Source organism: Myripristis murdjan, chromosome 8 (assembly GCF_902150065.1).
Source record: "Myripristis murdjan chromosome 8, fMyrMur1.1, whole genome shotgun sequence".
Lineage (NCBI taxonomy): Eukaryota > Metazoa > Chordata > Actinopteri > Holocentriformes > Holocentridae > Myripristis > Myripristis murdjan.
The window spans coordinates 33,591,030-33,606,512 of record NC_043987.1 but is presented as its reverse complement, the minus strand read 5'-3'; the positions used below and the strand labels follow the sequence as shown (position 1 = coordinate 33,606,512).

The 15,483-nt window shown below is 42.0% G+C and overlaps 1 protein-coding gene and 1 long non-coding RNA gene across 2 annotated transcripts; both read right to left on the bottom strand.

Moving 5' to 3' along the window:
- LOC115363532 (uncharacterized) lies at window positions 1–7,991 on the bottom strand. The gene is made up of 6 exons (XM_030057797.1): window positions 7,791–7,991; window positions 4,217–4,391; window positions 2,881–3,075; window positions 1,333–1,467; window positions 1,051–1,206; window positions 1–269 (listed from the first exon to the last, which is right to left on the bottom strand). The coding sequence occupies exons 1-6, from the start codon at window positions 7,850–7,852 to the stop codon at window positions 21–23; spliced, it is 972 nt and encodes a 323-aa protein (XP_029913657.1). The 5' UTR covers window positions 7,853–7,991; the 3' UTR covers window positions 1–20.
- Window positions 7,992–10,794: 2,803 nt separating this feature from the next.
- On the bottom strand, window positions 10,795–15,373 carry LOC115363603 (uncharacterized). Its single transcript, XR_003928597.1, has 2 exons — window positions 11,038–15,373; window positions 10,795–10,997 (listed from the first exon to the last, which is right to left on the bottom strand). It is a non-coding gene; the product is annotated as an uncharacterized LOC115363603 (long non-coding RNA).
- Between the last annotated feature and the right edge of the window lie 110 nt (window positions 15,374–15,483).

Genomic DNA, 15,483 nt, shown 5'->3' with positions numbered 1-15,483 from the left:
AAAAAAGTTTGAGAGGCCGGTCAGTGTGAGGCGATGCTCAGCCGCAGGTCTCCTCTCTGGGCCATCAGAGCGTCGTGGCGGTCCTGGGAGCTCTGGAAGAAGTCCTTTCCCCTCTGCGGGTCCTGGTCCGACAGGAAACGCTCCACCAGAGCCCGCTGGATGGCCGCAGACTCGCAGGCTCGATGCCGAACCTCGTGGCTGACGTTCCGCAGAGGCTCCACCACCAGCAGCCCGCTGAGGCCGGGGCCCGAGGCCGGAGTCTCCCTCACCTGCTGACACAACAGGTGCGGTCATACAGTCAAACAAAAGTAGGTGTGGGAAAAACATTTTAGTCAACTGAAATAAAAATTAAAACTAGACTTTAGCAAATCAGAGGAAAAAAGTGGATATTCTCCAAGCTTAAAGTGGTAAATTTACAAGAAATAACTCACAGATTTATTGAGAAAAAATACTTAAATTCTGAGATTATAAAAAGTTGCGAGAAAAAGCTCATATTCTGAGATTAAAGTTGTACATTTATGGGGAAAAAAGAGTGAAACCAGTTTGTCCTCCTTTTATGGGATCCAGTCAGAAGGAAATCCTGCTGGTTTGAGTCCAGAATCCCAACCTCCTCCTCAGCATCTGGACTCTGAAGAGACGTTGCTGTGACTTGGGCCGATTCAGAAGAAAACAATCTGGTGATTTTGGGTTTAAAATCAGCAGGATCTCCTTGTTCCTGAATCCCATGTCCCATGTGAGCCAAGTAGCCTAGACCTCAACTTCATGCAAATTAGGAGACGAGGCGCGTTTCAACTCATCAGGTCGTTAATCTCTGGTCTGAACTGGCCTTGACTCTAAGCTGAACATGTTGCTTGGCCAACAGAAACCAGGAGACAGCAGGAACACGGTTACGCTCCTGTCACTGCCAGGTAAACTTTTCAAGGGGAGCGTTCCTTCATCTGCTCCTTTTTTTTTCTGGGAATGAGGCGAGCAGCGTTTTAAATTCAGTTTGGTTTGACGGAGCCATGACACGGTGAGCAGAGAGGCCGCCGTGCAGCCGGAGCGACGCACCGTCCTGTGCAGGTACTCGCTGTAGGTCTTCACCAGCGGGTCCACGCCGCGCAGGTAGTCCAGACTGAAGCTCTCTGCAGCTGCCGGGTCGGTCAGACGCTTCCAGTGGAGGAAGATGTGCAGGTGGAGAGCAGCTCCGTTCACCCACTGCTTCACCTGCATGAAGGAACCAGGAGATCATCACCACACCGCAGCAGGATGCCAGGCAGGCCTTTAAGCACTTTACATAGTGACAGAAAATGTGTGATGTAATCGCTGTGTGATGGTGATGATGACTCTGACCCCGGCGGAGCTGAGGGCTCCTCGCTCCAGAAACACCATGCTCTCGTACAAATCCATCAGCTCGAACCGCAGCTTCGCCTCGTAGCTCTCCAGCAGCGCCACCATCTGGTCCCGGTCGTTGGCGGCACCAGGAACCTGAAGGCAGCACGGTGTTCAGCACACACTCTGTTACTGCACTTTATTTACTTATTCTTCTCACAACTTTTCACTTTGACTCCCCACATTTTAACATAAATATCGGGACTCTCTATTCCTTTCATTTCCCAAAACAGGCGTGTTTCTTCAGTTTAAACACCTTCCAGGGGAATTATTGATTATTTTTATTTTGCATTGCGCGTTACATTTTCTGTAATGATGAAAGCTTTTTGGAAACATCATAAAAAGGAGTTGCTGCTGTAGCCTAGGTGGCGCTATGCAGTCCAACCTGGGGTCCTGGGGTCCACGCAATCAAAACTTTACAACTTTACATCCTAATGCAAAACAAAACAAAACAAACCAAAAAAAAAAAGAAAAAGAAAAAGAAAAGAAATAAAGAAAAGTAGAAAAGTAGAAAAAAAGTAGCCTAACAATAGCCAAATAAATGAATAAATAAATAAATAAATAAATAAATAAATAATCAACAACAATAAACCTTTCTATAACAATAATTACAACAATAACAAAATACTCAGCTCAAAAATCATATTCCTAAACCTAACATTCATCTTTTCAGAATACTGATTCATGCAAATTCATTTCTGGCTGTCAGTCGTGGAAAAAAAATCTCCAAACAGAAAACTAGAATTGTTTTAGAAAACGATGACTTTGTTCGATGAAATCTGTTTCCATATGATTCTAAAAGGACGAAGGTGTAAAGTTGAAGTGAGTTTCCTTAAGATGGAAATTATAAACAAACAAACAAAACAGAAAGTAAAGCCACATAACTCTTATCATATCTGCTGACTGAGCTTTTATTGTGGAAGGCTCACTCATGTGCCTGTTTGTGTTTATAGAGAGAAATTTGTACTTTGAAATGGATGTAATGGATCTCCACTGAGTGTGTGTGTGTGTGTGTGTGTGTGTATGTCTCGCCTCACAGAATATCTACACATTAAAATCCTCAAAATTCAAACCCTCACGCTCCCCCCACTGTCATTAGGAGGGCCAACACGGTTGTGGTTCTCAAATGGTGCAGCGCCTCCCCCTAGAGGTACATTAGAGTACTGCAGGGGGTATGTGAGATTTAAAAATAATAATAATAATAATAAAAAAAAAAATATTACGGTAATTTAAAAATGTAAGCTTCATTTGTGACCCGTGGCTCTGTGGATAACAGCTGCAGGATTGAAGGCTACATGAGCTTTGTGCAAAAATGTCACTGAGGCCAGCTGAACCTCAAACATTTTGCGTAACTTTCCAAAAAGCTAAAAACAGTCAGGCGGTAAAGGTGAATTTGTGTGATGAATTTATCTTGAATTCAGGAAACTTCAGGAAAACTGTCCTGGACTGTGTATCATAATAATACAGTAATTATTATTATTGCTACACTACAGCCCACGGTCCAGCCACCTGTTTGAGGAACTCGCTGGCGATGGAGCCGACCTCTGACCTCCCGTTGGGCCCGAACATCCTGGCGATGGGGTCTGGAGGTGTGGGGGGGCGCTCGAGGCCCCTGTGGCCCGACGTGGTGGTCTGGTGGTGGGCCAGCACCTCGAACAGCACGGAGACGGCCAGGGCGACCACCCCGACGCCCCCGTAACTGACCTGCAGCATCACCACACACACACACACACACACACACACACACACACACACACACACACACACACACACACACACACACACACACACACACACACAGGATCAGAGTCGGCTCATTAATTTTGAGGCAGGAAACGTGTGATGTACCTGCTCGGCCTCAACTTGCCTCATCTGCCTCTGCTGCAGTTACTGATTTCCTACATTTCCCAGAATGCCTTTTGACAAACCCCACATGCGCTGCAGGTGGAGAGAGAAATAAACGCAGCCTATTGATGCCGCGCTGCATTCTGGGCAATCGAGGCTGCAGTTATTAGCCTACAGCACAGTCATTACAGTTTTGTATTTTAATTAGTTTTTATTTTTATGTCGTTTTTATTTTTTGTTTACAGTTCAATTTAGCTTCAGTTTAATTTTATTAATATTATTATTATTCGTTTTTTTTTTTTTTTTTTACAAAAACTTTAGTTTTAGTTTACTTTTTATTAGTTTCAGTATTAGTTAATTATTACACAGTTTAAGTTTAGCCTATTTATTTACTTTTAAATAAAAAATGAGCTGTGCTTGTCAGGGTCAGGCTGTAAGGAGTTCGGAGCAGCAGCAACACAACACTTTGTGAAGGTTTGTTGTGTTGACAAATTAAACTAAAACTAAAACTTCAGACATTTTATGTGTATTTTGAGTCAGTTTTGTACGTACACAAAACTGTTTCAGAGGCTCCAGACAGAAGCTCCTCGCTCTGACTGGGAGGGAGTGACAGAAAAAGGCTAAAGTTTTAGATCCTGAAACATTTTCTGATGTCCGACTGGAGCTGCTGGAAACAATGGAAACATCTCACCTCACCAGAAGAGGATGGAGACAAAAACTCCACAGTTACACCACTGACAGCGGGACTGAAATCCATCTCAAGATGTAAAACACCCTCTGATATGTGTGGCTGAAAATCGACCTGTTTGCATTTTTCCCGATATTCCCAGACTTCACTGAACTTCCCCTCCCTGTGCTCGTCACTCGAGTTCAGCTCTCAAAACTCCACGATTTTCCAGGAATTCAGCGACCTGCGCAGCTCGTCTCTCTCTGGGACCCTGACAGACCCTGACCCCGCTGACCCCCCGCCCCACATGTTGAACCCCCGGAGGTGTCTGACCATGGCGTTTCCCCCGAAGGCGGTGTGCAGGTCTCGGTTGAAGGCGGCCCTCTGCTGCGGCGCCAGGCGGCTCTGCAGGGCGGCGTACTGCTGCTCCACCACCCGGGACGAGTTCAGGGACAGCAGGGAGGCCAGGGAGGCGTCCAGCGACAAGTCGGGGAGCAGGCCGGCGTGGCTGCAGGGTGGGATTTAACATGACTCCACCTTGCCTCAGCATTCACACAGTTCAACCACAGCCTTCAATCTTATTTCATTATTGTATCCCCAAAATGACCGACGGATCACCATTTAATTATTATTATTATTATTATTATTATTATTATTATTATTATGATTTTTAATTATATATTTTCAAAATGCATAAAAAGCCTCTTCCAGTAGAACCGCTCACTACAAGTTTTCTCTCTCTCTCTCTCTCTCTCTCTCTCTCTCTCTCTCTCTCTCTCTCTCTCTCTCTCTCTTTTTTTTTTCTTTTAATTTTCTTGTTATCCCGTTTTGGTGTATTTTAATTTTGTAATACTTGCAGTTTTTTTTTTTTTTTTTTTTTTTTTTTTTTTTTTTAATTTATGTAATTTAAGTTATATGCAATATCAGTCAAGAGAGAGGTTTTTTTGTTTGTTTGTTTTGTTTTTTGTTTCCAGGGACTGTTGGTAATTTTTTTTTTCTTTTGTAGCCTATTCTTAAGGTCTTTATTTATTTATTTTGGTATTTTTAAGTGTTATTTATTTCAGATATTTAAATTTTCTTGTTACATTTTTAAATATTCTTATTGAATAAATGTTTATTTTTCTTTAAAAAGGTGGACTTGCATCATTTTTGCCTTTATTATCATAATATAAATTTAAAGAATGGTCTGAAAATGTCAAAATTGCAACAATAATGAAAATGGTCTTAAAAGCACAATATTACGCAATATTATCACCTAGGCTATTGCAGTAATTTCTGGTGTAATTAATCGCACAGCAAAATTTATTATCGTGACAGGCCTAGTTCTTAATCCTCCTCTTGTAGTCCACTTTAGCATTCCTTATTCCTGTCTTCAGATCAGCTGCAGATCATGCATTCACCCACAGGAACAGAGCTGATGGAGGATCTGGCGACCTCTAGTGGAGGGAGATATAGAGGGTTCCCGAAAAACATTTGGTTCTGAGAGAGGAAGCCGGGGCAGTTTCTGCTCCCCTGCCCTAGTCGGAAGTTCGGCTCTTTTTAGAGAGCCGGCTCTTTTGGCTCGGCTCACTTAAAAGAGTCGGCTCTTTCGGCTCCCAAGCGGCTCTTCCGATTTTTTTGTTGCTCAAATTTAATTTATTACCAACAATAATGTAAAATTATGCTCAAAATGAATTACTAATGTAAAAAAAAAAAAGCATGCGTTATTTTTTTTTTTTTTATTTATATATGCTTATTATATAAATGTGCCTTTATTTATTCAATCTACATAGTGCTACAAAAAATAAATTATAAAATGCAAAAACAAACTTTTAACTATTTACAGTTGAATTGAGTTGATGTACACACTGCAGCAGCAGCAGCAGCAGCTGCAGCAGACACACTGGCACCTTCAGTAATATCAGGTTCAACTGCTTGTGTTTTCTCTTCCCACTGCACTGATGGCTGGACAGTTGTCATGTGCCTGTGCAGGTTGTTTGTGGAGCGGCTCGATAAGAGACTTTTTCTTGCAGACTCTACACTCTGCCTTTGTATAGTCAGTAAAACTGACATGAGTCCATATTTAACTCCTTTTCCCGCTGTCACTCATTTTCTTAACTATACCTTTCCAGCGCGTTTATTATGTTTATTACTCCGTGTGTTGGGTCATCGTGCTGGAACACACCCCGCACAGTCCGTTCAAAACAGTCCTGCAGCCTGAGAAAGCGCCTCCACATTCAAACACCTTCAACAAGAATCTGAGGTTTTGCAGCTGTTAGTGTCTCTCTCTGCTCCGGGGTCAAATTTAAACAAGTTTTCTCTTTTTTATTATCTTGTTATCCTGTTTTGGAGTAGGCTATTTTAATTTTGTAATAGGCCTACTTGCAGTCTTTTTTTTTTTTTTTTTTTTTTTTTTTTGTTCGCAGTCGGCGGCGTGCACGTAGCTCCCTGTCGAAACAGTGTCAGTCACTCGCCAGAGGTCTGATGGTTAGCCGACATAACCCAGGTTCTCTGACTGGAAACACTGGATCTAGTATTTTACTTTAAACTGCTGACTTCACCCATTACTCATTATTTAGTAACCTAATTATTTATTGTGCTCATATTTATTTATTTTATGGGATCCCAAGTGAGAAGCGCTGTCTCGTTTTGTGTGCACTACTGCTGTATGTGCAGCTTAATCACAGTAACTAACTAGGCTAACTAGTTGGTAATGTTGATGTTTTTTTTGGTAACTTTGTCTTATGTGATAACTTATATAACCTAACATCAGACCTGAACATAAAGTTAACTGTTAAATATCAGGTGGCAAACAAATTTAACTGAAGCAAATGGTAGCTACTATTTAGTGAGATAGCAAGTTGTAAGTGTGAATGTCCTCCTCATTTAGGGCCAGTTCTTCATCCTCGGTGTCTCATCAGAGTTATGGTGACTTGGACTTGAGGGCCTTTGCTCTGGTTGATTTCAGTCATCCAGGTTTATAGGGGTACATTAGTTTGGTTTTGTGTTAATTCTATGGAGGTGTAACTTAAAGTTATTTGTTTGAGCTGAAACCTTTTTTTAAAATTATTTTTCCCTTCATCAGCTCATCCCAGCAGTCCCATCATGCATCAGCCTCAGGTAATGTTGAACAGGTGAGCAGTCCAATGAAGTTACTTTTAATGTTTGTTCTCCTCTCACAGTGAGTGCTGTGGACATATTAGGGTGTCTGTGGCAGTGAGGCACTAAGAAATGGGAATATTAGTTCAATATTCATTTTTATCGGCATATTGTCTTTTTTCAGAGCCAGTCGGCCCTGTATGCTCCCTACATGATGAGATGTTGAACTAAGCAGTTGAGAAAGTTAAAGTGTTGGTGGTTTTTGAAATACTCACGAGATACAGGCAAATTTACTTTGAATAGTGACGCAGAAGCCAATTATGATGCCATAGAGGAAACTTTTACATTATTTTGGATGGAAATACTGTATATATTCATTTACTTCAGCATTTTTTCAACACGTTTCTAATATATAGACACTCAAAATAAACTGTTACTTGTTAGTTTCTTGCTCTACACTCTTTACTCTACAAGTCACTTGACTATATTGTAATTGTGCTATTTTCTACAAGATACTGCTGGTTTTGAGCATTGATTTTTTAATGTGGAAGCACTTGCCAATTTCAACCTCCCAAGGAAAAAAGACAATTAAAGTCTTATTGTTTATATTTTTGTGAAAGTCATAGATTATGGTCCTATGTGAATGCTGGTGAATATAGTATCTTATAAGATATGTCTATAATAATAAGAACAATAACATTAATAATCTCCGCCATCTGAGTAATTCTTCTCCATATTTGTTTTATTGTTTTGCCAGAAATCTTTTGGTGCACAGCCGGAGCCTGTTGACCAGCCCGCGGCCCCGGCCCTGTCCCGGCCCTGTCCCTACCTGGCGGCGTCGTACAGGCAGTCGACGGTGTTTGGAGACGGGTTACACGCTTGGTTCCCCATGACTTCACTGCAGGACTGAGGCTGAAAAACTGCAGAGTCGCTTCAACAGAAAGCAGCAAAGCAGCGGACTGACTGCAGCCGCTGGGGTCAGAGTCTAGACAAACATCATAACCACCCACACACACACACCTACACACACACACACTGAATCTGTGTCCAGACAGGCAAACAAACATCGCACACACACACACATGAAAACAAGTGCGCCTATACACACGGTCATGTGGAGCGAGCAGCCTGCATGTGGAGGGGATTCACAGCTCAAACATGTTTTATTAAAGACAACACAACAACAGCAACACACTTTTTTTTGTCTCTAGCTGCTTGGTCATCATATCAAAAATAAATCTTCCACATAATAGCACTGATAATCAACCCTACAGCATCATCCCAACATTGAGTCAAAGATATTATTATTATTTTTTTTAAATAATTTTTTCTGGAACACAGTTTACCAAATTGGGATCAATAAAGTAAATCTATCTATCTATCTATCTATCTATCTATCTATCTATCTATCTATCGATCTGCTGTAGCAGGTGGGACTTTAGGACCCAGGAGATTCAGTGGATGACAGGTGAGGCAGTAGGGACAGGTGTGTTAGTGGGAGGTGCTTCGTCTTCACCTGTTGAGGCACACGCTGCAGGTTTCAGGAGAGCAGCCCTGCGTTCCAGTACTCATACTACCATACTATTTAGTATGCAAAAAAATAAGAATTAGTATGTCCCAATACATAGTATGTCAGATGCAGTATGCCAAGAGTACCAGGATGTTCTACTACACCCGGTCAGATTTCGCAGTATGTAGTGTGTCCCAATAGTATGCATACGCATGCTTACTACATACTACACTGCATACTTTGTAAGGGCAGCTGCAGTACATACTACAAGTAAAAAGTAGAAGTATGCGATTTGGAATGCAGGGAGGATCTTGGTTGGAGTGTAAATCTGCAGCCTCTTGTCCCCCTCCATGACTGGACACACCTGTAGCAGAACATCCTGGTACTCTTGGCATACTGCATCTGACACACTATGTGTTGGGACATACTCATTCTTTTTATTGCATACTAAAAAGTATGGTAGTATGGGTATTGAAATGCAGGGCAGCTCTCCTCAGCCGAACATGAAGTGGCAGGACGTCCCAGGTGTCAGTCCGTCCACACACACCTGGCATTAACATGCATCGCCACATGCCTCACCTGCCCACCTGTGATCGGATCTCACTTTCCTGCTCTATGCACACTTTTAATTTCAGGGAGAGAGAGGGAGAAATGAAATTCCCGCTTAATATTTCTGTGGTATTCCTGTAGTAACTGCAGCGCACACATTCACACTGCCGCCTGTCATATTACTGTAGTTTTCCTATAGCAACTCTATTGCATCTAGGGTTAGAAAGAATGTGTTTAAGCGCGCCGGGGCATGAAATTTGAGAAGAGCCGCCGCCTACGAATTTCCTGCATATTGCCATTACATATTTTAGAGACCCTCCAGACGTCTTGCGTCATGTTTTTAGGGGATCTCATGTCTTGTTAAGGGGAGTTTTTCTTCATTAAGCAGCTGCTTTACAGCCGAGCTGCACTTCAGTTTGATTTGATCCATCAGCTGATGGTTCAGCTGCTGCCTCGAGTCAGGGAAGAGATTTTCTCTGGTGGAAAAGTGACGGCCCGGTCGGTGTCGGGGGTGTTGGGCTGTCTAAGATCAACAACCCAGGGTCAGAGACATGCAGTGATTTTCTGGTACCACATGTGAATTTCAGGTAGGAAACTTGTATCCACTGTACTTTTCTTGGGAAAGCTGATTTACCACTGACACACACATTTCTAATTCAAAGTCCTTTAGGTAAATCATTGTTTTATTCTAATATTATTCTGCCAGAATGTCATATTTCCTGTGACTATTAGTGGATTTTTTTAAGATGATAATCTGTTCAAATTTAGTGAAACTACCAAACAGAGTTCATAATCCGGGGCATAAGATGTGTTTAGACTGTATATAACACTAGCTGACTGTTGTCTCTGTGTAGTGACTGATGACAGGACACCCCTGTGGCTGCCTGGACTGGGGGAACTTACATCTCTGGTATTTATTACAAAAAGGGTCATTCCATATAAAATCTACCAGTTCAGAAAAAATTCCCATCTGACCCCCTCAGAATCAGCTGAATTTTTTTTTTTTTTTTTTTTTTTTACTACAAAAAAAAAAAAAAAAAAAAAAAAAGTACATTCACACTATTATGTGACTATATGGAGTTACAGCTCCTCAAAGTTCAAATTTGGTGTTTTTTTTTTTTTTTTTAATTGATGTAATTTGTTCCAGCATTTTTGAGCCTTATGACTTCAGTCCTAACAGAGATGAACACATGAAACTTTCAGGGCTGAAAAACAAACCTGAGTTCTGTTCAAAACTGCAGCCGAGTCAGTTTCACATCCATCCTCACCGTCACAATCCTAAACCAAAATCTAGTTTTTTTTCCAACATGATTTCTCCTGTCACCAACTTTAAACATCAGTATGTTGGGAAAAATGAAGGTTTCATCAGCAGTAATATCTGTGACTCAGAAACCAGTGTTGGAGTCCTGGAGGTGTCTGATGTTTTCTAATAATTCATCAGAGAAAACTGGAAAAAGTGCATTTTGGGAAAACTTTGAAGGCTCATATCAGCATGTGGGACAGGCGGCTGTTTAAAAAAAGTCGCGGCAGATGGAAGCTCTCAGTTTTAGTTCCAGCTGTGGCTCCTTCTGTGTCACAGTTATTTTCTGAAAAAGGCATAACTGTTGTGAAATGTGAATTCTGATATCTGTAAACTCTGGAAATGAATAACAACCGTGATAATGCTCAGCGAGTGAACACTGTGTACACTGTACCTGTGGAGGCAACACTGAACACACACACACACACACACACACACACACACACACACACACAGATGGACACTGAGTGCGTCTCCCGCTCTGTTGTCTCGTTGGACATATTTTCCGTTTATTTCGTAACGCTGACAGACAGGTGGCGCTTCAGACAAACATGGTGACTTCATCAACTGAAGAGCAGAACCAGGCAGAGGAGAAAGAAAAAAAAATAATAAATCTCGATTCAGAAAACCTCGTAACACTTGAAAGGTGTGTGCTTGGTCCACTGTCAGTTTAACCCCTCTCGCTTCGTTTGGCCCCGGCAGACACATGAAGTGCACCTCGCCCTCTGTCCAGAGCGCATGGCGTGTTTCTCTCTCATGTCGTCGGGGATTTAAGGGGTTAAAACTGTAAAAAAGGACCTACTTTTCTTCTCCTGAAGGCCGTGACATCTGGGAAACATATTGAAACAATGCAGATGGGAAATAAAACAAACAAACAAACAAACAAACAGCGATGATCGACCCAATTCTGTTATCCCAGCTGTGTTAGGGTTAGGCCTACATGTTTTGTGCGATGGTGTTTTAGGGCCATGGTAGAGGGGAAAAAAACAAAAAAAACAATGAACAGACAAAATTATGAGTAAAAACTCAGATAAAAGGTTTTCTTTTACATTTTTGAGCAGAAAATGTAATGAGGTTGGTTCCAGTTGTGAGATGGTTGAAGACCAGTTGCATGATGGGAGACGTCGCCGTGGTGAATGGGGCTGCTTGCCGATTCAAATCGATGCGCTCCTTCGTAAACGTCGGGTTTACAAATGGCAAGTATGCCACTGACCGCAGTGCCCTTGAGCAAGGCACAGGCTGGCCCGGCTCTGTCGCCTTGCTCTGCATGAAGAAAGGTTTAAAAAAAAAAAAAAAAACAGTAACCATAGAAACCGAACGGGCCTTTGGTTCACAGCAGGTCAGAGTGTTTCCGGGTGGCCCGTGTTGCCATGGCAACAGCTGTACAGCTTCCAGTGACGTCACGGCGTCGGCGGGAGAGTTTGTTTACATCAGAGCCGATGCACGGCTAACGGACACAGGTTCTGTTCTCACGGGAAAATCAATAAAACAACTGGGAGAATAACTTTGTGTTTTTTTTTTTTTTTTTTTTAAATAAATGTTGATTTTGGGAGAAAATGATTCAATAACTTTGTTTACAAAAACAAAGCTAATAAAGATGAACTCAGCTCACGTCTGCTTAGCGTAGCATTAACGTTCTTAGCTTCCAATCGTGTCAGCGATTTTAGCAGCGCGCCAAAGATTTTAATTCATTTTGGTGGAACACAGCGACCAATCAGGTGCCTGCCCTGTCACGATGGATGTCAACAATACTGTCAGTCTCTACGGCCACGGCGAGGGCAGAGTCTCACGTCTCTGCTGGGTTTCCTACAGACAGCCGTCGCTCTCTGGGAGCAGAGACAGCAGATCCCAGAGCAGCCGGCCGCTCCTCCAACATGGCGGCGTCTCCATGAGCGAGTCCTGAAGGCCTGGAGAAGGTCAAAGGTCAAAGCAGCGCGGCGACTGAAGGGAGGACAAGGCAAGACGCTCGCTCTCCGTCTGTCTCTCGCTCTGTGACGGAGACTTGATCTGATTTCATTTGTGGAAAAAAAAAAATAAAAACCCCATCCGTCCGTCACTCTGAAATAAAAACACTTAAAATACTTCAGTGAGTCACTTGCGGCTCATCTGCGTTCTTTTCTGACACCAAACCGACACCTACGGCAGCACCGTCTGGACAAAATACTCGTCTTACATGAACATGATCACAGTCAGATCGGACACTGCTGATGGTGTTCATCCCTGGAACAAGTCTCATATTTCATATTTTATATTTCATCCGACAGCCAGAGGAAAGAGAACAGCAGCACAGATTTACCAAAAAAAAAAAAGAGAGAGAGGGAGAGAGAGAGAGAGAGAGAGAGAGAGAGAGAGAGAGAGAGAGAGACATAGAGCAATATAGATCAGGTGGTTAAAAATCTGATTTTCATTCTTAAACGTTTTTCGTTGAGCAGGACGCCAACGTGATTCTCATGAGCAAAAAGGGATTGTTCACTTCTTCTTTATTCTTTTGGCCTACATCTAAAAAATAATAAAAGTGATAATCGTGACACTTTATTGCTCCTCTTCGCTCTCCTCAGGTCGGAGGTCAGGGTTTGAAGCTGGGAGGGATTCAACAGGCTTGTGAGCTATGGAAAGCCCATAGGGTCATATTTCGTCTCTTTTCCCCTGCTGTATCTTATATTTATTTATTCATTTATTTTTATGCAAAAGAAATACTCCAACATTTTGGGCAAATTCCCCAGACTGAGACGAGAGTCTGCTGGAAGGTCTATTTTATTCACTTTGACCGAGCCAGGCTAACAACTCCCATAGACTTCAAGTCTTTATGCTAAGCTAACAGAAAGGGCTCGGCATAGGAAGTGAACGACTGGTGAGAACGGTGTCCAACATCTGGTCTGAGCCCGGGGCAGAGTCAGGACCGGGGGGTGTTTTGCCCAAAACGCTGCAGTTTCCTTTAACATCTCCTTAAATAACCAGCAGGACTTTACCATCACTTGTTCAAACTGTTCAAACTGAGCCCTCCCCAGCCCATCCTGACCTCTGACCTCTGACCCCTCGGAGGAAAAGAGGCCCGTCGGCTCCAGAGGCTCCGCAGCAGCAGAGCTTTTTCAGTTTGATGTCAGTTTGCAGTGAACTCCTGGAGCTGACTTTGGGTTTTGTGCTGGAGTCCACACTGTTTCTGCACCTTTCCAGTTGGAAAAAAACACCGGCGATTAAACGTCACATCCCAGGTGCGATACATTTTCAAGATCTGGAAAAAAAAAAGAAAAAAAAAAGAAAACCCAAAAACAAAACAAAAAACCCCAAAGAGCACTTGTTTTTCCAAGTTCACAGAAGCACTTGAAGCCGTCTCGCTGAGTGTTCAGACCAGTTTCCAGCGTGTCAGAAACCAAAAAAGTCATGACTGATGATGAAAGGTAGCTATTTTTATGTTTCTGGGTGGATCATCTCAGCGTTTTATTGTCACTGCAGCTCCCAGCGTTGATTACACGTCTCACTGTGTGGCTGTGAAGCGAAGGGCGGAGCTGGGAAAAGAGCATTTGGTTTTAAAAAGCATAAAAAAGTATAGATTTTTTTTTTTAAGTTTTAGTTTTGTTGCCGTGCCAATGAGTGGACGCCCCCCCCTCCCCTCCCCCCTCCCCATCCCGCTGTGTATTAGCTGGACCTTTACGCACCTGAAACGATCCTTATGATCCTGAAGGTTAGCACGTCGACCACCACACACATACAGTACTTTAGCTTTTCAACCTTATTTTGGCCATATCACCTACGTATCACTGCCTCAAGTACATTTTCTAATATCATAATCATCATAAGAATAATAATAATAATAATAATACTGGCACAGACCCTCTACTGTTCTCCTAACGCAGGAGAGATGCACAGAGTGTGTTTACATGCACATGGCATTGTGGGTAATACTGCGGCTCATGTCCAGGTGGGGGCCTCAGACTGCACGCTCGGCGCTTTGCGTGGCGGCTCCGCACACAGCTCGGCTCTGGAGACAGGAAAGCTTTCATCGGCTGAGTTACGCCGCCTTCGTGTCCTCGACGGCTTCACGGGACGGGCCGGACGCTCTCCACAAAGTTTGAAAAGTAAAAAAAAAAAAAAAAAAAAAAATCCGGTTTCATTGATGTGGTTGAGATCTCAGCACCAGAGACGCTGCCGTGTAAAGCTCAACGTCAGCGGCGGCTTTCATTTCAGCCTGTTTTTCAGTGATTTACAAAAAAAAAAAAAAAAAAAAAAAATGTGTGTCAAAATTTCAGCTGTGGCTCACTGACCTGTTATCTGATTAAACTGATCAATACAGCATAAGTATTGCATAAGTATTATTAAGCATAAGTAATTTATTGATTTATTCTTGATTTATTTTGATCTGTTTTTTAGTTATTCATTATTTATTATGTACGCTGCTGGAGCTGGGTAATGAATTCCTTTCCCAACATGTTTTTTTTTTTTTTTTGTTTGTTACGACAATAAATTGAACCTTGATATTTTGTGCGGCAATATTGTATCGATACACGACGCAAAGTATCGATGCAACATTTGTGAGTTTTTTTTTTTTTTTTTTTTTCTGCCAGAGCCGGTCAGCCTGAGGTGAGATGAACTGAGTGAAACCTGCTCTCTTTTCAGATAAAACACTCGCTGTTTTATCCTCTGGAGACACAATTTGCAGTGGAATAAAAAGGATAAAAAGAATAAAAAGGTAAATCACAATACATGTTATTGCAATACTGAGCATACTGCATGATGTATAAAACCGCAATACTGTCGCACGGTGACTTTAATAGTGATAATATCGTATCGCACGGCCTAAAATGTATTTTAATCCACACAAAAGTCTGAAATGTCAAAGCGTAGCATCACGTCTGTGCGACTCGGTGTGGCATTCATGTGCTACCTCGGGTCAAAATTTTAATAAGAAATATGAATAGGACTGACCTTTTCACTCATGATCTTTACATTCTCACTGTTGGAGGGTTAGCAGCATCTGTAGGCTAATGTGATGATAATATTATAATTTTATAATTTTATAGGTACTCTATTATTTTTATCTGTATTCTTTTTATTGTTATTTTACTGATTGTTTCTATATATTATATTCTAGATTTTCTTTTATTGTTTTTTGATATTGTTTTTATTTTTTATTCAGTATCTTATTCTTGAGTTTTTTTTTTATTA

Bases quoted from the DNA above. Each gene is read 5' to 3' on its own strand.
- LOC115363532 (XM_030057797.1), bottom strand. From the start codon at position 7,852: ATGGGGAACCAAGCGTGTAACCCGTCTCCAAACACCGTCGACTGCCTG. The intron at 3,076-4,216 runs GTCAGACACCTC...GTGATGCTGCAG, and splicing joins CCTTCGGGGGAAACGCCATG to GTCAGTTACGGGGGCGTCGG. The intron at 270-1,050 runs GTGCGTCGCTCC...TTGTGTCAGCAG, and splicing joins GCGAGTACCTGCACAGGACG to GTGAGGGAGACTCCGGCCTC.